The sequence below is a fragment of the Betta splendens genome, chromosome 10, assembly GCF_900634795.4.
Source record: "Betta splendens chromosome 10, fBetSpl5.4, whole genome shotgun sequence".
Taxonomy (NCBI): Eukaryota; Metazoa; Chordata; class Actinopteri; order Anabantiformes; family Osphronemidae; genus Betta; species Betta splendens.
Window position 1 is genome coordinate 17,603,864 of NC_040890.2, and position 23,736 is coordinate 17,627,599.

Sequence of the window (23,736 nt, forward strand, 5' to 3'; positions counted from 1 at the left end):
TTTTGCTTTAATATCGGCGAGCCGCTGCCGCTCTCCGCCTGGAGATGTGATTGTCAAGTGCGCCGACGGGAAGGAGCCGGGATAAAAGGATGTTCTTCCATCTCGGCCGCGCCATCTGTGGTTGTGAGATATTTCAGCGGCGAGCTGCGGGGAGGCTGGAATAAAACGCAGGCGCTGCCGCTGGTGCGGAGACTCTGATCAGGCCGAGGAACGTCGGATACTCCCCAAAGTGCCAAGCCGCCGCCGCCTCCTCCCGGAGACGCGGCGCGGATGGAGGTGGGCGTCAGTGCCGTAGCGTAGAGCAAGTCCGGGATGGTAGATTTGAGCCCGGCGAGCATTTTTTCATTATGAAACCATTAGCAGCGTCAGACAGCAATGGAGTCCCGAGCCAGCAAGATAAAACCCCGGTAAGTAGCCCATCGACGCGCTGCGTTTTCTCTCCATCTTTCTTCCCCCTTCCCTCCTTCATTTATGACCCACTAGATATGATTACCGAGCGTATAATGGACGCGCATCGAGTTTCCATCGAGCCTGTAAGATGAATGGACGCGGGGCGGACCAAGGACGCGACACAAACCCGGACGGCTTGATCACAGGCTGATTATTGCGCCGTCGAGCAGACGATGTGTGTCAGTGTGTTGTAGTCGAAGCGGCCGCCATGTGCTTGCTGTCACTCACCCGCGCGGATGCGCGTACATTCCCGGGCCTGATTAACGATCTGAGACGTAGCAACCCGCGTTTCGGCCAAATAGCAACTTGTGATACTGTCACGACGTATTTTAAGAGCAATGTGAGCCTCTGGAGCGGCTACAGACCTGTAATATTACACAGGCGGACGCAGAATGCGCTATTTTTGCGGGATCGTGGCTCGTGTTTTTTCGGGGTTTACCGGCGGCGCTGTCCGTGGTGCTGGAAGCAGCCGCGGCTCCGGCAGACAGCCCGAGGCCCGAGCACCTGTACGAGAAACTGACTGATCCATTGCCAGCGCGACTGCCATCAGTCACATACGCGGACGCGCACGCACGCACGCACGCACGCACGCGGACGTGCGGTGTGGGGGTTGTAAATCACGCTGATGGACGGTTCCTGGAGCGTGGAGCACAAATGCCAAACGAAAACCCCCTGATATGACTATAATAGTCACAGATGTGTCATCGTTGGTGACATTTTTCATCTGCTTCCCCGGTTTGTTCAGCTTCCCTCGTTGAAGACCTACGCGCTGGTGAGCTCTCTAATATTTCCCCAAAGCAGGGGCCTGTTTGTGTGGGGTTTCTATGTCTCCTGCGTGTGGCGTTTAGATCGTGTATAATCTATGAACTTCAAATAATGATTCAGCTGCTTTTCCTAGAATCTAGCAATGACTGGCGGCCAAGAGCACAGTGGCTAAGTTCACTTGGTTTTACAGTTGACTGCACATCCTACACATGCTTTGATTGACATACTTCATGATGCTTTGCCACTAACTTCAGTTTATTCTTTTATCTCTCTCTTCTTCAGCTGTATTTCCCATATAAATGGAAACGTGTGTATATATTCATTTAGCCCAGCTCGACGCCCACCAGGGCAGATCAGTAACAGCCACCGGATCTAATTATAGTCATGACATCACCTTAGGTTCATAACAAGGGGCTCTCTGGCGAGTAATTCCCAGACTGCTGTCCTTCCTCTGAAGGGCTGTGGTTTCCAGTGTCATATCTGCTTTTTATCTTTAGTACAATAAGACATTATCTTAAATGGCCGCAGTGAAATTACTGTTGATTTATCAGCTTATCTGGCATTTATGGCTTTACCTTTTAGTTATGGCTCGGCTACAAAGCCGAGGAGGGTCAGGTCCACTTTTAAATTATAATAACATATACTGTAGATAATGTATAGAACATTGTAGAACTTCACTCATTTGTTGGACCAGTTCCAATAAAAGGAACAAGTGCCACGGCAACGGCGTGGACTTCATCCTGTTCCTCTTGTCTAACTGCTGGCTGGTGCGGAGCTGTAACTAGGGAAGGGGAAAGCCCAGTGAGCATATCAGGCCCATTTAATCGGACACCCCGCTGAAAGGGTTTTAATCTTTTGATCCGTGAGGCTCAGGAAAGCGAGAAGCGTCCGCCGTAGCTGGGGGAGACTCTGGGACGCGTCCGCCGTATCGTATCTTCCGCCGTTGGCGGGTTTCCATTTTGTAACAAGTGCACAGACTCCATCGGACTGAATTCTGAAGACAATTCAAGTTTGTTAGTTCTTCAGTGACGTTGGGGCACATTTGGAGTCGCGTTGCTGCTTTGGACCTCATCAATGGTTGCATGTCTGAGCTCGGCCACCCACAGTAACAGATGTCTAGTGTAATAGCACTGATTCACCCCCAGCTTGCAAAGGCGGTAAAGAGATTGAGAGGCAGCAAGTGCTTCTATCCAGGGCTTCCACCCAGCAATCTAGGTCATTAGGTCTACAGTGTAATTTAAGGAGTGCCACATCTGCTCGCATGGACACAGAACTGAATGTTGTGGCTCGAGCTTTAGCGCCGATGCTTAATCCTCCTGTGACAGCCGATTGTATGTATTTTGAGCTTGCTGTTCTGGGCTCACTTGAATTTGGAGCGCAGCAGCACGTAGAGGCTTCCCTAAGGTAGGAGAGTCGCGTATGTCAGAGTCCTATATGTTTACCAAAGTGTGGTGCTGGGATTGATTGGTGTTAACTGTTTTGACCTTTAAGGAACTGCACATGCGTTCAGCTCTGTGCAGTGCCACAGTGCCTCTGACTGGAAGAGGTTCATCAGCGTGTGTCATAATTGCTGTGCTGGCACCCATCTTGGCCCACTCTGCTACATGCCATTGGCCCCAGGAGGTCACTGGACCACATGCCGAGGGACTGGTTGCACCCTGGCTTATTGACTGATAGACGGATGACCTAAATGGTTGGAGAGGAGGGATTAAGTGTTCACCGCCCCCCGTTAACCCTCTTTCCTTTCCACGGTTTATCTGCCTTTTTTTGGAGTGGGGGGCTTGTGTAGGGTGGGGGGTCTACGGGAGGAAGGAGGCCTTTCTAGCTAGTTGTGAAAACCAGTGGGAGATTTTATTATTGACGAGTGGACTACTCCAGCCTGGTTGGAAGCTTGACAAGCTCCACAAGACCGACTCGTTCTGTCGATAATGGAAATATTCAATTATTTGAACCACTGAGCACCCATGGTGCTGTTGCTGAATATTTAGCGTAGTATATGTAGCATATGTTAACATCTTAGATATTTAATAACTTGAATTGATGTGTATTATAATTGATATTTAAGAGATTCGTCACGCTAACACAATAACAGCCGATTGTAAATAATATGACAAACATCAGCTGGACCTCTACCTTTCACCAAAGCAAAGTGATGCCACGAAACCTTTGAAAATGCAGCATCACTGTAATTCAGGTAGTAAAACACTTTCGCGTCCCAGCGCAGAAACTCTTTCAGCTGCGATGCGTTCAAGTGCTGCAGAAGCTGCGACCGTGCATTTCTTCAGAGTAGGTTTGAGAGCAGATGACTGCTCAAACCCATTTGCTTGCAAATGAGCTTCCCAAGATGTATTTGTGTCCAATCCTTTCCGTTTGTCACCCAAATGAAATTTCACTGTGTTGAGACTGTTTCCAAAAACTGTCTGAAGCAGTACATTCACAGCCTGAAGTCCATCTTGAGGCAGATGCCATCAGCTGAAATAAAAACATCTAAATCAGGATGAGAGCTGCTTTTGCCTTTTAGGTTTAAACTCATGGTCTTTATTCACTACGATTTACTGGAACCCTTGTAAAATCAACTAACGTCTCACCATTAGCAAAGCAGCCTGGTTAAATCAGACACATTTGACTTCTAGGTGTAAAAATGGAATATTATTGATTTACTAAAGCCACATGTGGAACAGAAAGTGGTGCAGAGGCTTCTCCCTCATGAGCATTAAATATATATTAGTAAATAAAACATTTAAGCATAAAATATTAACACGTCCATGAACCAGTTTACGCTGTTTGATCTAATTCATCATTCAACTCTCTGTCACAGGAGATGGGATTGAAAAAACAATGTATCATACAAGTGGAATCATTTATAAAATGCCACTTGGAATAAAAAGCTCCCTTTTAATATTTTTCTGACGTTTGTAGATTGTATTATAGCCTCATAAAAACCAAAGCCGGACTCAATTACTGTCAATATTGATGCATCGCTCATTATTTTCCCCGGTAACTGTTTGAGCAACACAGTGACGTAAAGTTTTATCCATCAGGAACATTTAAAGCCTAGAGAAAAAGAACAGCAGTTCTAAGTCTCAGGTAATTAATTATCTGTCAACTGAGTAATTACTTCATGTACAGTGTGCAAACAAAAAGTCCAGCGTGTTCTTTAGCTGCAGAAGCTGCTTGTAGACGTGTTTATGTTTTATTCATCTGTTACTAAAACTCCAGCGGGGGTTTTCTGAGGTATTTTATATTTCAGGGTCATCTCCATAGAGAAGTGGGTTGGCTCGTTTACGATGTGGCTAATTACTGCAGGGCTTTCTGCTTCCTTAAACAGAATCACTCAGAGGGGTTTTCCTACTACGTCGAACCCGTTCACAGGAGCTCGTTCTTCTGTAGGTCCGTGCTTTAATTAGGCTCTTTCCTTACTGTGAGCCGAGCTGTGAAGAGTAACTGAGGGCGGATGAAGAGGAGTTCTGATTTAATCTAGTGATTCAGTCAAGTTAAGTTATTTACATGTAATTAGCACTGTCTTTTTTTTCTTTCTTTTATAATAGATGATGTGTAAATTCTCAGCTCTCAGATGGAATAATTAGTTTGTTAACACTGTGTATTCGCAGCTATGGAACAAAGGCAACAGTCATTTATTTTATACATAATTAGACAGAAATGTGAGGGTTTTTTGTAACGCTACTGGGTTGAAGGTTTAATATATGGAGTCTAAACCCCATTCAAACAGTCTGTCTTCAGCCTTTTACCGGTCTTTCGGTTCACTATGACAAAGTGTTTCCTCAGAGCCCGGTCAGTCAGCGGCTGCTGGACCGGCCGGTACTGACCACCTGTGTGTATGTTGTGTGTGTGTATATGTGCAGCTCCCCGCAGACTTCAGCAGACTTCACCTGGCCGACGGCTTGCACCCACAGGTGACCCACGTCTCCTCCAGCCACTCAGGATGTAGTATCACCAGCGACTCTGGAAGCAGCAGCCTGTCAGACATTTACCAGGTAAGGCCTCGCCCCCTTGGCGCTGGGTCGCCTGCTCGGATTGGCCTGCAGAGCTCGGCGGGTGAAGCTGGGCCGGTGGACTGGTTTGACAGCGGACAGGGGGAGACAGAAGAGGTGGCTGATGGGAATGAGCATCTCTTAGTGTAGTCTAGCTAGGGCTACTGTGCAATGATCAGCTTTGCGTTTTGACCTCTTCTGTCTCTTCTCAAATGAATCCCTCCAGTGGCTACAGGAGGTCCAATTAATGCACTTGATGAGGGAATGTGAAGGATTTGAATTGAAAACATGCTTTGATATTAAACATGTCTTGTCATGTCTGATATATTAACAGATTAACCCCTATAGTGTAAAATATATGTCAATGACTGTGGATAAATCTGAGTTTGGGCCCATTTCTCTCTCCTTGGTGAAATGACAAATACACCCCTGGGAGCAGAAGTTAGTCTCATTTAAGGAGAGGAACGAATTTGAGGGAAGAAAGAAACGCTTGGCGCCCAAATAGCCTGTAAGACTTTAATAGGACACTGTCACTGCTCAGCGGGGGGCGGGCGGCATGCTGGCGGCTGCGAGCAGGTGGTCCAGCCTACATCCTGACTCCAGCGCTGCCTCTGCAGCCCAAAGCAGAAAGGCAAGGACGCCCGTGGAGCCCCGCGCACACATCGCGCCGTAACGAGCTTCAAGGGCCGTTATTAATGTTAAAATACGCACAACGAAAGTGTGGACTTTGCAGAATGTGTGTTGTTGCTAAAGCAATGAATTAAAAAGTAGAATCGTAAACGCCGCCCCCTCCAGAGGTGAAAAACACGGTTCGGCTCGGAAGAATACGCTCGCACCAAATCTCGTGACCGCGGACGTGCCTCAAACCCCGCGACTAATCCTCTTAGCACTCGCTGCCGCCCCATTGGCTAATACCGTCACCTGCTGTGCGCCTGTTTGTGCGTCTGTTTGTCAGCGTGCTAGCGACATCAGTCACACTCGCTCTGCTTTGTGCAGACCTCTTGTACGTAACGTGTGCGGGAGCATCACATGCCAGCGCTCCTTCACGGCTGCTGAAGCGATGCGTGACATCACGCGCGTGTCCGGCCGCGCTGTGGCTGACGGGGGGCGGGTTCAACAGGCCCCGGCGTCCCCAGTCTGTGATCCAGGTCTTAGAGCCATCTGTCAGCAGCTCTGTGACGGTGCATTGATGTCTCACTGAAGCCCCGTTGCCTCCGTCCTGCGTCACCAGATCACTACTCAAACAGCGATTCATCCGTAGGCTCTGAGCATCACCAGGTGAAAAACAACACTTGATGAGGGCTTTAAGTTGGTCTGTGTCTTCAATGAGACCAAACTGAGTCAAACCAGTCGTTTCTGCATAGTTCCCCTGACACTGTTGGGCTGTTTCTCTGGGTTACACACATCTGCAGGGGAAAAATACCACAATACAAAGTGTTTATTTTGCCTTAATTATCTCCAAACCCCTTGAGATTGTATTTAAGACCACTTGGGGGTAACGGCTGCACCGGCTGTGTAATGAGGATTAAGTGGCTGCAGTTAAATGAAGAAGTTGGTTGTTCTTTACTCGCCAGTCTGCACCCGTCCTTACTGTACCTTACTGTGTAGAGCCCCCACTCGCTGGATAAAATATTAAAATGTACAGTACAAGCTCAACAAATGCGCAGACAGAGTCCCAGCATGTGCTGGCTTAATGCAGCATCACATTTTATCACCACTGCTCCAGTCGCATCCTGCAGAACGCGGATCTCCAGCTCGGTTTGTGATCCTCAGTGGGGGCGTTTCTGATGAGACAGTTCACCTGAGGCCACGGGAAGTGTCTTGACATGTTCTTTGCATTTCATTTTCCAATATTCTGCTGATGCTGGTGTGAAGCCTTGCTGACCCTCTACAACAGGCTGTTGATGCGCAGAGGGAGTGGTTTAACCGCCGGACTGTCCGGTTGCACTAATCCCCACGACTCTCCTGGTCGTTGCTACTGAAGCATCATGGGAAACGTCCCGCATCACTCTCACGTCACCAACATGGTGAACTGTTTGTGTCTGAATAAATCATGAGGCCGGTCCTTCACAAGGACTTTGAAAGCATTGATCCAAGAATAGCCACAATGAAATATTAACAGCACCTGACTCGCCCACTGACTCTTAATGCCTACTGCACATTTATGGATTTTTGATGCACGTGTGACACGAAAAGGAGCCGTCGCATGAATACAAAGGCACGGGCAGCGTGTGCTTGTCCTCCAAACTTTAAACCAGTTTTGACTCTTTGCACCCTGATAAATATGTCACTGCTTTTTGAGCCTTTGTGTCTCTGTTGATGTTGATGAGTAGGAGTATGGAGCTTTGTGGGATTTTAAAATGAGCACCGCTGACAGAGTCCTTTTGTTATATCATAAATATATGTCTTTTCTTGTACTGCTTCTTTCCTAATCTCCTGCTTTCCGCTGTGAACAGGCCTCACACAGGCTCGCATCACGCTGCAGACCGTGTCCCTGTACCACCCGTCAGCCCGTGTGTGCCTGTGATGCCCAAATGGCCACTCAGACACAGGCCTGAATCATTAATGAACCTCTTGCACATGGCGTTTGAAGAGATATGACATAGGGTTTCGGTGAGAGACGGCATGGGGACGCCGAGCCCTGAAAAATTAAAAGCAGGCTGACAGTCTGGGAGGTGAACATGCGTCTGGCTCTGGGATTTTGCGGACAGCTTGCGAAGGCAACTTTCTCCTTTTCTTTCTTTTTAGAAATGGGTTCGTCGCCGTTGGGAGGCTGCGGAGCTGATATTTTATGTAGTCTGGTTTTCCAGCTGCTTCGGGTTATTGTGAGAAGCTCTTGTGTTGCGTTGGCTCGAACCGAGCAGCGTGGCCTCGTTTTCTAGAGATGCTCCCGTTTGATGACAGCAGAGGAACTCTGTTAGCGCCGCTCGTGCACAAGTAATTGCGTTACTTTGACTCCTCATCCGAGTTCATTTTCTCCAGCGCCGCGCGAATTTCATCTTGTGCTTTCAAAGAACAGGATCTGGCTTTGAGGCAGGCGCTGCCGTTTGCTGAGGGGGAGAGGAAAGTTGGGAGCTAATTAGCCCGTTACCATGCGCAGCAGGCGCCGGCTGTGCGGCGTTGACGCCTGTGCTGAAACTCTCATCCTTGTCATGAAATGGTTCAAATCTGCACTGGTTTTAATGTTTGCTTTGGGTTGTGGAGTGACTGTGATGTTTTGTTGCTGTTTGTTAAAACCTGCACCCGTGTGTTCGTATTGTGAGGATTTCTGCACCATCCTGATGTTTTTGATCGATCTTGCTGGGTTTGGATGTGAAGCCTGGTCAGCAGCTACTAATGTTTATAATGAACGGGCGACGGACCTTCAACTGCAACGATACGGATCCGACAACCCAGCTGCGTTTGACCCGAATGGTCATTTTTGCCTCCGTTCTCTCTCCACAGGCCACGGAGAACGAACAAGGCGACATGGACCTGAGTGGGCTGCCGGAGACCGCCGTTGATTCCGAGGAGGATGACGACGAGGAGGACATCGAGCGGGCGTCGGACCCCCTCATGAGCCGGGACATCGTGCGGGACTGTCTGGAGAAGGACCCCATGGACAGAACCGATGATGACATAGGTGATTAATTCAGAACTTCCTTCTTTAAAGTCGCTCACAGCCCACAGTTAGTCTGAACCCCCCCTTTTGCTTTCCTGCGCTCATTTATAATGCAGGCTTTTGAGTAGTATCAGGGCCATCAGACGTGCGGCATCATATCCCTTAAAGCCATGACTCAACGGCGACGATAATGATAGGCGTATTTTAAAAATAAGCACGCACACTGTCGGAGCTTAGCCGCAGATGTGAGGCAGGGAGAGCCGTGCATTGAATATAGAGCAAGTCAGAGCCCCCTCCCTCCCCCGTCCGATCATCCCCCCGTCGCACGCTCCTCCCTGTGCCAGCAGGCTTTTCTAGGTCACTCCGGCACATCCTCTCGCCTCACCTCTCGCAGCGCATTAAACTTTCAGTGCTTGCGCGGCCTAGCGCTCCTGCCGTGCCGCGCACAGGTCAGCCGGAGCGGCGCCGCGCAGGAGAGCCGCTCGGGCCCGGGTCGAACCCCGGCGCGGGGTGATGCAGCACAGCCTGAGGTGACGCGCCCAGCGTCCGCTAAGCGAAGCCGCTGCTGCACACGATGCAAGGGTTCGGGTGCAGGAAGTGTGTATTAAACCGTCAGATTATTGAGCCGTGAGTCCTTGCTCAGCCTGAGCCTCTAGATACAGTATCTGTGGCTCATTGTCCGCTGTGAGCTTATTTAAGAGATCTTCGAGGAGCGTATCAGCAGTTATTCCTGGCCTTGAAGCTTTATGTCAATAAAATGTGTATTTGGCCGATTTTCTTCCTATAATTGTGTCTTGTTGGGTGATGATCCATTCTGATGCTGAGCCTCCTTGGCTCGACGTGAGGGCAGTGCATCCTGACCCTCCGTTTCTCCTGTGTGTTGAGGCCCTGCTCTTCCTCTGAACCTCCTCATCCTCCTCCTCTCTCCTCTCGCAGAGCAACTCCTGGAGTTCATGCATCAGCTGCCAGCGTTCGCCAACATGACCATGTCAGTGAGGAGGGAGCTCTGCGCCGTCATGGTCTTCGCGGTGGTTGAACGCGCCGGCACCAATGTCCTAAATGACGGAGAGGAGGTGTGTGTTCTTCTCTGACTCTCAGAAAACTTTCAGTTCACTTTACCTTTTTCCCATTTAGTTGTTTTGTACATTTCCTTTCAATCTAACAAGTTTGCAAAACAGAGGCGATGATGAATATCTGAAGCTCCGTCTGTTTGTCCCTGTGAACTGAACCATTGTGTCTTCACACCAGTGAATCTTTCTTATTCCATTGGATGTGTTTTCTGCTCTATTAAATCTGAATGGTGACTCTTATCACAGAGGCCTCTCCACCAGCCCTTTGGCAACTAAAGCAGCATCTCTCGTCCCTGCTCTCTCTCTGGTCAAGACAGGTCCCAAGTTTCAGTGTAGACAATTTAATATTTCCTTTCATGTAATGCACTCCAACAAAAGAAAGCAGAACGTGCCTCGAAGCCTGGTCACTTTAGTAAATGTCTGCTCATAGAAAATTCAAGGTCCATTGAGCAGAGTGTTGCTTTCGGGGTAAAAGCAGTGATTCACCAAACTGTCAGCTTTTCAGGGAATCCTGAAAACATTGTTATTTCCACTTTGTTTTCATCTGTCTTTTATCACTTAACACTGTTTTGAGTTCATTATTTGAGTTTTACTGGTAGTTTTAATCATCCTCATTTTCCCCCATTCTGATTTTCTTTATCAAAGCTGGACTCGTGGTCAGTAATTCTGAACGGTTCGGTGGAGGTGACCTACCCTGACAACCAGACAGAGATCCTGTGTATGGGGAACAGCTTTGGGGTGTCCCCGACCATGGAGAAGGAATATATGAAGGGTGTCATGAAGACCAAGGTGGACGACTGCCAGGTAGGATCACTGCTTGAGTGAGGGTTTATCTTTATCTGGTACTTCAGGTCAGGTTCAGTTTCTCTGCTCTGTCTCTGATGTAAAGGCAACAGATACACATTTACAAATGTCTTACATTTGTCTCTTGTTCTTCCCGTTGCCTCCAGTTTGTGTGTATAGCCCAGCAGGAGTACTGCTGCATCCTCAACCAGGTGGAGAAGAACATGCAGAAGGTGGAGGAAGAAGGAGAGATCGTAATGGTGAAGGAGCACCGTGAACTGGACCGCACTGGGACCCGGAAAGGACACATAGTCATCAAGGTGACAAACCGTTACCATGTCAATCAAAAATCAAAAACATCGCATGACCTCAGGACTAAAGTGAGATTATAACGTTCCACCTCAGGGCACATCGGAGCGTCTGACCATGCACCTAGTGGAGGAGCACTCCGTGGTGGACCCCACCTACATCGAGGACTTCCTGCTGACCTACAGGACCTTCCTCTCCAGCCCCATGGTCGTGGGCAAGAAGCTCCTGGAGTGGTTCCACGACCCAAGTCTCAGGGACAAGGTACGAGGAGGAGTCGGCGGTTCTGGTCAGAGACGTGGCATCAGAGCCGTGTAGTCGTCTGAATAGATGGCATCAAAGAGGCTTTAGTTATACTGGCTGTTCAGTCAGTGAAGTGTATGTTGATCTAATCGCTCCAGGTTACACGGGTAGTCTTGCTGTGGGTGAACAATCACTTCAATGACTTTGAGGGGGATCCTGCCATGACTCACTTTCTGGAAGAGTTTGAAAACAATCTGGAGAAAGAAGTAAGTGGAGCAACATACAGTATACGATGACAAGCATGCGTTAAATTTCCTGGACTTTCCTGACGCATGTGTGTTTTATTCAGAAAATGTGCGGACACCTCAGACTGTTAAACATAGCGTGTGCTGCTAAAGCCAAGCCACGGCTGGTGACGCTGACCAAGCCGTCCAGGGACTCTCCGCTGGCGTTCAGCCTCCTCGGAGGTCAGGAGAAAGGTTTCCGCATCTTCATTGATGCTGTTGAGCCAGGGAGCAAGGCAGCAGAGGCCGGCCTGAAGCGTGGAGATCAGGTATGATGTCATCGCTTTGCCTCTTCTACCGTTCTTGCATGAGGTCGGACCTTCCTTGTTCCCAATCTAAACTGTCCTGTTTAGTTTCAGTGCCATATAGATTTGGGGGATGGAAACTAAATCCTCGGCCGCTTCTAGCATCTAGGTTTGCTTCGCTAGGCTCCACTCTCTTTTGGTTTTACATTTTGATCTAACTAGCATTAAAAGTTTGAACTTGCCAAGTACACTGTGGGCATCCTGCGTCGGCTCCTCTCCCTGCAACTCAGCTTTACGGCCGTTTTCACACTCTGCAGTCCTCGGGGCTTTAGGCAAAGTCCCTCATAATCCTTGAAATCATCTTGAGAGTGTCGGGATGCCAGTTAAGCCTGCTTGACTCCAAACATTCCCTGCAGCTGTTTTTCCCCAAAAGGAAGCGTCGAGGCCGACATCCTGCGACGCGTTCACACTCTCATATCCGTCACTATTGTAACTGAGCTTCAGTATCACCCCAGTTGTTCTGTCATTGTGCCATTCAGCTAACGTTTCGCTGCTCGCTGCTGAGCCAAAAACACACATGGGCGTTTGTTCGCAGCCCTTAAAGTTGAGCTACATGGAAAATGTGTTGTGTCCAAGGGTGGATGTGTTTTTATCTTCTTTATAGAGTTGTTTATGTCCTTATTGTGTATCTAAACTCAAAATAACTAATGTCCTTTCTTAATTGTCCTTTCTGCAGATCCTGGAAGTAAATGGGCAGAACTTTGAGAATGTCCAGCTCAGCAAAGCCAATGAGATTCTGAAGAACAACACCCACTTATCCATAACTGTGAAAACAAATCTTTTAGGTAAAGTTGTTCGTTTGCATTTGCTGCTACATCACGGTACTCAGACAGTACTGTGTGTGTAATGCCAATATCTTGTCTCATAGTGTTCAAAGAGCTGCTAACCAGGCCGGACCAGGACCACGACTTCGATGGCGAGGACGACCACGACAGAAAGAACGGGGCGCCGCACCTTCCAAAGATCGGGGACATCAAGAAGGCCAGTCGCTACTCCATCCCCGACCTGGCAGTGGATGTGGAGCAGGTGATGGGCCTGGAGAAGGTCAGCAAAAAAGCAAAGACCAACTCGGTGGGAGGACGCAACAAGCTGAAGAAGATCTTTGACAAGACACTCACCAGCATCCTGCCTCCCAAACCATACAAGTAAGACGGTCCTCCGCTCTCCCTTCCTCTCGGGCTCAAACACCGCCCCCTGTCTTCCCCTGTTAGAACTGCGGGCTCACCTCTCCTGTTTCCATAGTGACGTTTGCGTGGGCCAATCGCAGGACGACAGCATCGTTGGGATGAAGCAGTCCAAACAGATCCCACCTGCGCTTCCCGTCAGTGGGAACCTGTCGTCGTCGAACCCAGACCTTCTACAGTCTCACCACCGCATCCTTGACTTCAACAACCAGCCTGGTGCGTCTTCAGATGCTCTGTAGATATTTACCTTCTGTTTATGGCGACAAAGATTCTCCTATTTGGCTTGACTTCTTTCATGTAACATTTTAAATTTAGAAAATTGAGATTTCAATATTCACTAAGCTCTTTTTGAAACTACATTTTCACATGCTATTTATTTAAGGGCACACATGATCATATGTCATGGAATATAATGTCAGACGTTTAAATTAGTTTTTACTCATTTATTAACACCTGTCATCGCACGTTGTTTATGTCCTTCCAGCCTCAGACATCCCGAGTGAGTATCTACCTTTGAGACCTCTGCTATCATCCTCAAACATTCATCTACTCTATTCTAATCAGCAGATGTCACAGAAACTCTTAAAATTCTGGCTCATCAGCAACATTGCACTGAAGACATCCTTACAGTTTTCTTGGGCTGTTTTGTTGTTGATTTTATTGTGTGATCTGTGGAGGGTTGTTCCTGATGAGGGCAAATCTGGTTTTGTGTCACTGATAATGGTGCATGTTCTACTCTTTAGAAGTATGTGGGATCACTGGAAAATCTTGACGTGTAATTGAAGTGCTAATACATTTCAATAGTAAGTGACAAACATGGGTCGTCTGTCATCCTCTGTGCCCCACAGACATGTCGGATCAGGTACTACGAGTCTTCAAAGCCGACCAGCAGTCTCGGTACATCATGATCGGGAAGGACACGACGGCCAAGGAGGTGGTGGCTCAGGCTATCAGGGAGTTTGCCCTGACGGCGGCACCCGAGGCCTATTCACTGTGTGAAGTGTCTGTCACACCTGAGGGCGTCATCAAACAGAGGCGACTGCCGGATCAGCTTTCCAAACTGGCCGATAGGATTCAGCTGAGCGGCAGGTGCGGCCAGTTTTAACCTCGTCAGTGTTTTATCGGTTACAGTGGTTTCAACTCAAACTAAACCTTTCCCTCCATCATCAGATACTACCTAAAGAGCAACATGGAGACAGAGACGCTCTGCTCCGACGAGGATGCCCAGGACCTCCTTCGCGAAGGCCAGATCTCCCTGTTACAGCTGAGCACGGTGGAGGTCGCCACGCAGCTCTCCATGCGGGCGTTCGAGCTGTTCTGCGCCATCGAGCCCACCGAGTACATCGACGACCTGTTCAAGCTGCGCTCCAAGACCGGATCGGCCAGTCTGAAGCGCTTCGAGGAGGCCATCAACCACGAGACCTTCTGGGTGGCCACGGAGGTGACGCGAGAGCCCAACCAGCTGAAGCGCATGAAGACCGTCAAGCACTTCATCAAGATCGCTCTGCACTGCCGCGAGTGCAAGAACTTCAACTCCATGTTCGCCATCATCAGGTAACAATGTGGAGAACCTATTCCTTTAGTCAAAAAAAAAACAACTTTATTTTCCTTATACTAAATATGATTTCCCCCTCAGCGGGCTGAACCTGGCACCGGTTTCCAGACTGAGGGGAACATGGGAAAAGCTACCTAGCAAGTATGAGAAGCTGTTCGGGGACCTGCAGGACCTTTTTGACCCCTCAAGAAACATGGCCAAATACAGGAATGTCCTCAACAATCAGAACCTCCAGCCACCAATCATCCCCCTGTTCCCTGTCATCAAGAAGGACCTCACCTTCCTACATGAAGGTAGACGGCATGAAGCGCAATGTTGCACCAGTACCTTGAAAACTTACAGTAGAATATTTAAAATGTCCTTTCTTTCCTCACGTTTGTCAGGCAACGACTCTAAAGTGGACGGCCTTGTCAACTTCGAGAAGCTGAGGATGATTGCCAAAGAAATCCGCCATGTCGGTCGCATGGCCTCTGTCAACATGGACCCGGCCCTCATGTTCCGGACCAGGTACAGAAACATCCATGACACAGTCGGATCATTACTAGGCCTTCACCTCGTAGAAGCACTCAGCCCTCCACTGACTAACCACAGACTCTGGGGTTAGCAGGTTCAGATTTCTGCAGTGTGCTTCTCTTTCAAGCAGCTGTTCCCTCTGCAACTGTTTCCTTATACACATTGTTGGCACCAGATGTGCACAGTGCTCCTGTGAGAGTGTGTCTTTGTCCAATGATGTCTCCTTCTGGTGCAGTGTTAGCGTCTGATTTCACCTCTGCTGCCTCTCACGTGGGTCTTTGGTGGAACTGCTTCTTCTTTGGTGATCTTGGTGGTCCGTCCTGTCCTAAGCTTTGTCTCCTTCTCTTTCTCTCTCTGCTCATCAACCCTTCGTCCCCCCCGCACTTCTCTGTTCTTGGTGCCCACCCTCTAGGAAGAAGAAATGGAGGAGTTTAGGGTAAGTTTCGTGACCCTGTGACCTCTTTTTTTCCTGCCAGTGTGTGTGCTTGTTTTCTGTTAATTCCATTAACAGGTTTGAGTTGAATTCTCCCACTAACTCTGGCCTTAACCATAGGATGCAAATGAAACAAAAGTCACACGTGCAAACGCTAGCGAAGGCTGGAATGTTTTAGATTGTGCAAACCGTTTAAACAAACATCCAGCCTTTAGCCGTGGGTTAGCGAAGGTGGCTTTTGTCTTGAGTTGTTTTGCCTAAAGAAGTATCTGCAACCTCACTTTTACACTGGGTTAGTTTTTCTTTCATACTTTACATTATTGTGGTCAAATAGAGCAACACTGTGCAACAAGAACACTGGAAACACCTGTAAGGTTCTTCATACAGGACAGAATGCAGGATACAGAAGCTCTATTCTGTCTGTATCATTTTTTTCTGCAACTGTTCATTGAAACCAAGATGATGCGTGTTTTCCACTGATTCACAAATTCAACATCTCAGTGACCAGTGTCTGTGCTTGAATTAGCTGGGATCTTCTACTACTACGAGCTCTGACTCAAGCCACAGAAATGTAAACTATGACCGTGTTACACTAGTCTCCCCCTTCTCTCCTCCCCTGTTGTTTGACTACAGCCATCATTCCTGATCCCCCTTCGGCTGTTTGGAATGTCTGGAATGTTTTGCACTTGCGAGGAACACCTAAAGCTGCTTTCCGCATGTCTCCAGTTGAATGCCATGCTCACAATGATCCCTGAATATGGGCTCATTGTTTCTCTGTGAGTCTGTGTCTTTGTGCCTCTGCGTTTACTTTGTGACCCTGTACGCGCCCAGGTCTCTAAGCCAGGGCAGTGCCAATGCGGCGGTGCTCGACGTCACCCAGACCGGCGGCCACAAGAAGCGGGTGCGTCGCAGCTCCTTCCTCAACGCCAAAAAGCTCTACGAGGACGCCCAGATGGCCCGCAAGGTCAAGCAGTACCTGTCCCACCTCAGCCTGGAAACCAACGAGGAGAGCCTGCAGACGCTGTCGCTGCAATGCGAGCCCTCCATCAGTACGTGTAAGTTTATTAGTTGCTGAGAGAGAGTAGAGTCAGAACCTCCACGAAATAGGACTCTCATTTAGCCCAATTAATTACTGGCAGTTCTGCTTTGTGCCAGTGCTTTGCCTGAACATGAAGTGTCTCAGCCTGGCAAACTGTCATCCTTCATTTAAAAGTGAAAATCCGACTTAGCTGAGGAAATGCGCCATCTCTCTATCCATTTCCCCCTGTTCAGTACCCAAGAACGCTGGTGGGAAACGACCAGACACGTCCCCGGTGGTGTCCAGAGCTGCCAATCAGCAGAGGGGCCAGTTGGCCAAAGGAAACCAGGCCCTCCAGGTCCCTGCAGTGGCTCTGTACCCGTCGCGAAAGAAGGTGCTCGTCAAGGACCTACCGCCGTTTGGTACGTGGTCTTTCCTTGTGTTGTGCAGGAAATATGACAGTCTGGATGTGGCTGTTGAGCTGCTCCGCTGCTGTCACCACATCTATCCAGCCTCTTTAGGAATGTTCTGCCACCTAGAGGCTGTCTGGAAACATGCACAGCCAAAACCAAACAACATCCCAGACAATGCAGCTTAGCCTCCCAGCACCCTGGGGCACTGGCACCGGGCCCCATGCTAATTCTGCTCGTCGCCTTGCAAACGTCCACAGGCACCAGCTCGCCTCAGTCTCTGAAGAAGATCCTGTCTCTGTCGGAGGAGGGGAGCGACAGGCACCGGAGACAGCCAGAGGACACTGTGTCCAACGCCTCCTCCCAGCTCTCGTCTCCTCCCACGTCCCCCCAGAGCTCTCCCAAGAAGGGTAAGCCGGTAATCTGCCTCCCTCCCTTCCACATGGCTCCAGACTCCTTTCTGCTGCTGCGATGGGCCACATGTGCCACCTGCTGGCTCCCTGCGTGTATTACAGCCTAGTGTGACCCATCCCGCTCATTCACATGCGCATGTTGTGTTTCATCTGTGGAGGACTCTACCATCACCCATTCATTGTGTGTGGCCACAGATGACACTGGCTCAGATTAGATGGGTTGCATCATCCTTTTCATTTTAGAGATTAATTCAGTTTTTGTTTTCATTTTTTTAGAAGAATTTAGTTTGTTTGATCTCCTACTGAGGTTTTCCTCTCTAAAGATCAAACTGGCTAAAGTGTGAGATATTTGTTTTGTTATGTTCATCCTGTGGTCTAACGCGCCTCCTGTCGCTCCTCCTCAGGATACAACCGAATGGGAGACGCGTACTCGGACTCTGGGCACAGTGAGATCTCCTCGCGCTCCAGCCTCGTCAGCAACTCGTCTTTCGACATGGCTCAGGAGGAGCGCCGGCTCCGTCACTCCGGGGGGGTCGGGGAGTCGCACCTGGGGGGACCGCGGCTGGAGCGAAGAGCCACCACGGACCCCGACCAGTACAGCCTCGGGTAGGAGGCTCAGAGCGTAACACCCTCTCAGCCTCCCTCTCAGCCGAATGTCTGTCTTTAAAATGGCCACTCTTGCCTCTTCTTCAGGTCTTACTCATCAATGCAGGACTGTCGGGGTATTTATGCCGGCTGCCCCACGGTGCTCTCTTCACCCAGCTCCGAGGAGCTGACGCAGGACCAGGGCGATCGAGTTTCCCTGGATGCTGCAGACAGCGGTCGCGGCTCCTGGACTTCCTGCTCCTCTGGTTCCCATGACAACATCCAGACCATGCAGCAGGGGCGCAGCTGGGAAACCTTGGCGTTTGGTGCAGGGGGCATGGGGGGCCTCCCTCCCGGTGGCCCGGAGGCCTTACTGGGAGGCCCCGCTGCCCTGTGGGCGGCACAGGCCCGCGGCAGCTGGGCCTCCGCCAGCTCCTCCTCGTCCTCGGCCGCATACTGGGGGGAGGATTCGGAGGGCGACACCGGCACGATCAAGAGACGGGGAGGGAAGGACGTCAGCGCCGACCCAGAAACAAGTAGCATCACGTCCACGGGGTCGGAGGAGGCCAAGCAGCTCGGCCGGCCGTCTCCGTCACCAATCACCGCTGGGGGTAAAGGCCTCATTTGTGAGTGACTGTGTTTCACTGGTCTGTTGCTTTAAGTTCTGCTCGGTCACATTTTCACACGAGACATTTAATGTTGTTCTTTGTGCTCACTGTGATTTTACCATAGTTTGGAATGAGGGTAAGCTGCAAAACAAAGGGATAGCTGATTATGACTTTGTTTGTCCCCTTCAGTTATTCAGAAGCCACACGATGACTAAAAAGCTTCATTGCAGCCAAGAATTAGTCCCATAAAAGCACAACTTCTCATTTGACTCTTCTCTTTCTGCTTAGTTGCTTTTTGATCATTTATTCACACTAAAGCATTAAAATGTGGTGGTTCTGTCATCAAAACGTCCATTTCAAGTGGGGAGACTTTGTTGCATGTCATCCTTTTCCTTTTACTGGTTCAACCGAGACACTTTAACAATGCTCTCCACTGATTTTCTTCTATTCTTCTCTCTTTGTGTCCCCTCAGCTCGTAAAGAAGGCCGCTACCGCGAGCCTCCCCCGACTCCCCCAGGCTACACGGCCCTGACCATCTCTGACCTCGCCGAAGGACAGCACCCGGCGCCGCCCGTCCCCGCCCCCACGGTGACCCACTCGGGCCGCCGCCCTCCGGACTACACCACGGCGCTGCAGCGCTCCCGCATGGTCACCCAGTCGCCCGACTCCCATCAGGCCCAGCAGGGGGCCAAACAGCGGGCGGGCGGCCTCCATCGCACTCGTTCACCAGCCGAGGACCAGGAGCCCGAGGAGGAAGAGGAGGGTGAGTCCTTGTCTTCCAAACTAGTCGCTCTGAGGAAGCCAAAGCCAGTGGCACATCATACATCTGAGACTCCCAGACCGTGAGCGTGTGTGTCCGAGGTTTTCAGGCAGGTAAAGACTCCTACATTATCAGGTTGCCCCCTCCACTCCAATCAACCTGCATGTCAACAGGACACACACCTGGACTAAGACTGACCATCCACACCCCCATGGCACCGCCCACTCCAAACTACAACCCTCTGATTAACGATTCATGATCTGGGACTTGTCCCTTTGGAGTGGGCCGTCACCTTTAACCCACAATACGTCATCGTGCATGAGTCGTTAGAAGTCGATAGAACCTCTCTGCCTCCACCCACTCTGCTCTTGTCTCACACTGTGCCGAACAGCATCCGCCTGCAGGCGCAGCTCTGTTAGGACCCTCACACATGCAGTCAAACCTAATGCTTGACCACATGCACCTCCATTGACCTGCACCAGTGCAAAGTAACAGCAATGTAGAAATGTGAAGGAGTAAAATGTACTGGATTCTAATCTGTGCTGGTTTTCCTGCCATCCAGGAGGCTTTTGTTTTCCATCACCCACAGAAATGTCCACACCTGTTGGACTTGTCTGCTCTTTGAACTGAATTCTTCACCTTTTCCGTCACTGTTGTAAACTAAACCTCACTCGCTCTCTTCTTGCAGAGGATGAACAGGTGTCTGCGGTGTGAGGGGCAAACGGTGGACGTCCTCTTGCAGTAACTTGAAGTCCCCCTGGAATCGTTGTGGGCACGGTTAAAGCGGCCGGCGGACAGAGCCGTAGACTCATCATCAGTGCCTGCCTCCCTCCTGGATCGGTGGATTCCTCGACTCATCTCCCTCCCCTGCCTTAAAGCATCATGGGGGGTTTCATGACCCTGCATGCAAAAAATATACTGTGAAGAAGAAGAGATGAAGAAAAGGTCAAAGACGATAACGGAAAGCTGGCACTTTGGCAAAAAGACTAATAAACCGAACTGGTGCCAGGGACCGCAGACACCCAGATCCACCACAACCCCCCCCACCCCCATGACTAAACCCACCTGGTAACACACACAAACAGCATCATGATGTGTCGATCTTCATCTGCACTTTCTCATTTTGTACCTTCTAAAGAAAAGGAACAAAGCAGACTTGTCTGAAGACTGAGAGAAACAGTGGTTGACTTGACTCTTAATTTTCAACTTCCCGCTAGATTTCTTGGTTAAAAATTCCTCGACTGATTGCACTCGGGGGAAGGGGCAAAGAGAGACATCAAGTCAGCCCATCGTTCTCTGCTTGGACTGAAACAACCAACCAGTTGTTGTGTTTGAACTCTGACTCCAGTATTAACTCATGTTTCCCATCTTATCAAACGTCGGTTCGGATCAAAGCTAGTGGACGAGCTCAGCGTGGAGAACCAAAATGCACAGCGTGCTGACACGTCATGCTCTACGCACACACACACACACACACACACACACACACACACACACACACATTTTATACACAGTCAATTTTAAGAATAGCACTTTCAGCACAAGCCCAGATGTTGCCAGACGTTTGGCCTGGATACCAGGGTATGAGTCCACCACATCTCAGCGTCATCCCACCCTGAAGCTTGTCTGCTTACGTCGAACTCTTCTCCTCATTCTGTGGCTCGCTAAAACAAGTTCATGGCCTGTGGGCAATATTAAAAAGCACAGAGCGAACGCGTTGGTCCAGTGCATCGGACGGACACAGCGGATCCAAACTCGGCCACAGAGTGCATCATAGAAACGGCTGAGCCGGTTTGAGCCGGGCGCGCCGACGTCGCCTGTGGACCCTGGTGAGCTGTACACCATCCCTGAACGGGGAAACGATGCTCCGTGTCCTTTAATTTAAGTGTGAATAGATCCTAGACCAGGGTGGTGCACACCAGCCGATTAGAGACGCTGCCAGTATTTAAATTGAAGCAACTACCTTTGCAAATAATCTTGTACAGAGTCTTATGATACACATTTTTACCTTCCAAAACAAGCCCTCTAGTTCACAATTGGCTTCTTCCCCATTTTGAGCATCCGCCACATCTTGTGAATGTCCAAAGCGCCTTACGATGCCGTGACTGCGTACACGTCTTTAAATGGTTGTTTCCACCGTGAATCCCCTTGTTTCAGGACCAGTCTTGAACCAAGCAATAGCTGAGTGAAATGCCTTATCGCAGATACTTCCCGTGGCTTTTTTTAAAACATGTTAAGACTCGGTACAAGATAAAGTTGAGCTTTTTCTCTGTTGTTACTGTAATCTGGCTTTTTTTAGCTGTGGTCGTTACAGATGTGTTCCAGAGCGACCCTCACCCTCCCTCTGCTGCTGTGCTACTAGGTTTAGCCTCAAACTCTTCTCGTTGCTCACATCAGCTCCCTGGATGCTCTATGTATATCGCTAGCGCCCGCATCCAGTTTTCCACCATATCTTGGCATCAGTGGAAGTGACTGAAGATTTTATTTGTATTTTTTACCCTTTGACTCCGGTGGGGAAGCTGACGTATGAAGAAACGTGTTTTCAGGCCTGCCAGTCCGAATGATTCGATGTTCAATCGTGAAAAGTAACGGTTTGTTTCCGGTCGCCGAGTCGCGCTGATCACATTGATCAGTCCCGGAAACGACGGACTGTGAAAACAATCGTGAACGAGTGCAGTGTTTTCCACTGTGTTCTGTGACTTCACTCTAATAATTTCCTGGGCTTCTTTTGTTATTGTACTTTTTTTGTAATGGCTGCAGATAGATTGTTAATAATTTGTAATACGGTGGTGACATGCATCATTCACTTTCATTCAACTCTGAAGATAACGTGCATATTAGCAGGCCGAGTCCTACGTCGAAAAACAAAAAGTTGCACAAAAATGTACACGCGTAAAGATAAGTGTAGTAGGTAGAACTGCTACGTTTGATGTGTGATGTCAGTGAGAAATGTACATTTAGCTGGTGACGACCTTCTTTTCTTCATTCTTTCTTGTACTACTTTGACCTGTATGTCTTTTAAAAAGACAATTGGTGAAGTATGTATCAGTTGTTTTTGTATTTTTAATACAACAATTGTAAATATTGGTTATATTTTTGTTCAAATGTACTATGTTTATGCCTCAACATCCAGTTTATATGAAGCTGGGAATCAATAAATACCGCATAAAGAATCGACAGCCAGGGTTTCATATTAATTTCTTGGCATCTTCACGTCTTCTCCTGATCTCGTCTCTATTTTTTCTATTTGGCCACAGTGAGTTGGAATTAATAAAGAGACGTATGGGCGCCTCCCAGTGCTTTTATTTACTTGGTTTGAGAATTATCATTTCAACCCAGTTCGTTATTTAGAGTTGCTACTGTATTTCATTTCGTCCAGGTTGCTCCACATGAGGGTAGGTGTTTTGAGGATACATGTTATGAAAGAAGAACAGCAGAATAAAGCAGAAAGACTTAGCAATTCAGATACAGTCATTAATTCTAGTGGTTCGTATTTACTGTCTGCCCACAGGGGGCGCTGTTTCTCTGCTAATTTACATTCATACTGTTCAGCGTAAATGCGATAGGTTCTGTTCTGACGTCTTGCCCGGCGTTGCCTCATCCTCCAGGGTTCAAAAGGGGAGATGCCCTCATCTCGTACAGTTTGACATTCTGACTGCATCGTTGCTATAGCGCTAGACATCATCTTCCTGCTCCTCATGAATAATGCATGTCGGAGGCTCCTGGTTCCCTCTATCACACAGCCGAGGGCCCTCATTTGCTACAGCCTCCCAAAATGGAAACGCACTCCTACTCCGAGACACAGTAAGCTGCTTCGCTCACACTCATGCACATTCTAGTGAAGGAAATAAACTTTCACTGTCTCTGGAGATAAAAGTCTGTTTTAGCGAAGCTGCTGCAAACGTGTCCATTCCAGATCTACATCGATGCTGATGTTGCTCCTAGCGTGTATAAAAATCCTCCAGGTTTCCATCTTATTTTCCTTATTTCTGTTTCCCATTGCTCATTGGGAATTCCAGTGTCTTCACTGGTGGGAGTGGGAGTCTCGACATCACAGCCAGAAAATAAAGAACACCACTACTAAATGTGACATTAAAAATATAAAGATTCTTTAATTTCCCCCCGGAACCAATGCAGGCGCGGCCCTGGTGCTTACGAATCGCGCACCCATTGTGATGGAAGCCCACCCTGGCTGCCTTCGCCTGCATTTAAAAGATAAGTGTGACTGACACGATGGATGCGCATTCAAAACGGCACAAATACCCCAAGCGAGGCTGCAGCATAGAATTACAGCGTGAACACGGCTGTAATCTGTGTCCGACAGTAAAACCACCCCCTGACTGCGGTCGCAGGCGGTGTGACGCGTTCGCTGCTCGCTCACAAGCACCAGGGGGCGCTCTTTACAATGAAATGCGGCCACGTGGCGGCGGCGCCTCCTCCCCGGCCAACGGGCCTTAT

At 49.1% G+C, this 23,736-nt stretch overlaps 1 protein-coding gene across 8 annotated transcripts in view; it reads left to right on the plus strand.

Moving 5' to 3' along the window:
• Window positions 1–22,457, plus strand: part of rapgef2b (Rap guanine nucleotide exchange factor 2b) — a 64,894-nt gene extending 42,437 nt beyond the window's left edge. The window contains exons 8-31 of one of the 8 annotated variants that reach the window (XM_029164422.3): window positions 5,079–5,210; window positions 8,652–8,829; window positions 9,745–9,881; window positions 10,524–10,682; window positions 10,829–10,981; window positions 11,067–11,231; window positions 11,369–11,476; window positions 11,560–11,763; window positions 12,476–12,584; window positions 12,668–12,944; window positions 13,042–13,199; window positions 13,468–13,482; window positions 13,832–14,072; window positions 14,154–14,537; window positions 14,620–14,831; window positions 14,922–15,045; window positions 15,464–15,487; window positions 16,316–16,539; window positions 16,757–16,924; window positions 17,173–17,322; window positions 17,730–17,931; window positions 18,019–18,536; window positions 18,991–19,391; window positions 19,967–22,457. In XM_029164422.3, the coding sequence (XP_029020255.1) occupies window positions 5,079–5,210; window positions 8,652–8,829; window positions 9,745–9,881; window positions 10,524–10,682; window positions 10,829–10,981; window positions 11,067–11,231; window positions 11,369–11,476; window positions 11,560–11,763; window positions 12,476–12,584; window positions 12,668–12,944; window positions 13,042–13,199; window positions 13,468–13,482; window positions 13,832–14,072; window positions 14,154–14,537; window positions 14,620–14,831; window positions 14,922–15,045; window positions 15,464–15,487; window positions 16,316–16,539; window positions 16,757–16,924; window positions 17,173–17,322; window positions 17,730–17,931; window positions 18,019–18,536; window positions 18,991–19,364 (4,416 nt within the window). In that variant the 3' untranslated portion in view covers window positions 19,365–19,391; window positions 19,967–22,457. The remainder of the gene's footprint in view (window positions 1–5,078; window positions 5,211–8,651; window positions 8,830–9,744; window positions 9,882–10,523; window positions 10,683–10,828; window positions 10,982–11,066; window positions 11,232–11,368; window positions 11,477–11,559; window positions 11,764–12,475; window positions 12,585–12,667; window positions 12,945–13,041; window positions 13,200–13,467; window positions 13,483–13,831; window positions 14,073–14,153; window positions 14,538–14,619; window positions 14,832–14,921; window positions 15,046–15,463; window positions 15,488–16,315; window positions 16,540–16,756; window positions 16,925–17,172; window positions 17,323–17,729; window positions 17,932–18,018; window positions 18,537–18,990; window positions 19,392–19,966) is intronic. The other 7 variants (XM_055512299.1, XM_029164427.3, XM_041072558.2 and 4 more) reach the window with 7 other exon arrangements.
• The last annotated feature ends 1,279 nt before the right edge of the window (window positions 22,458–23,736 follow it).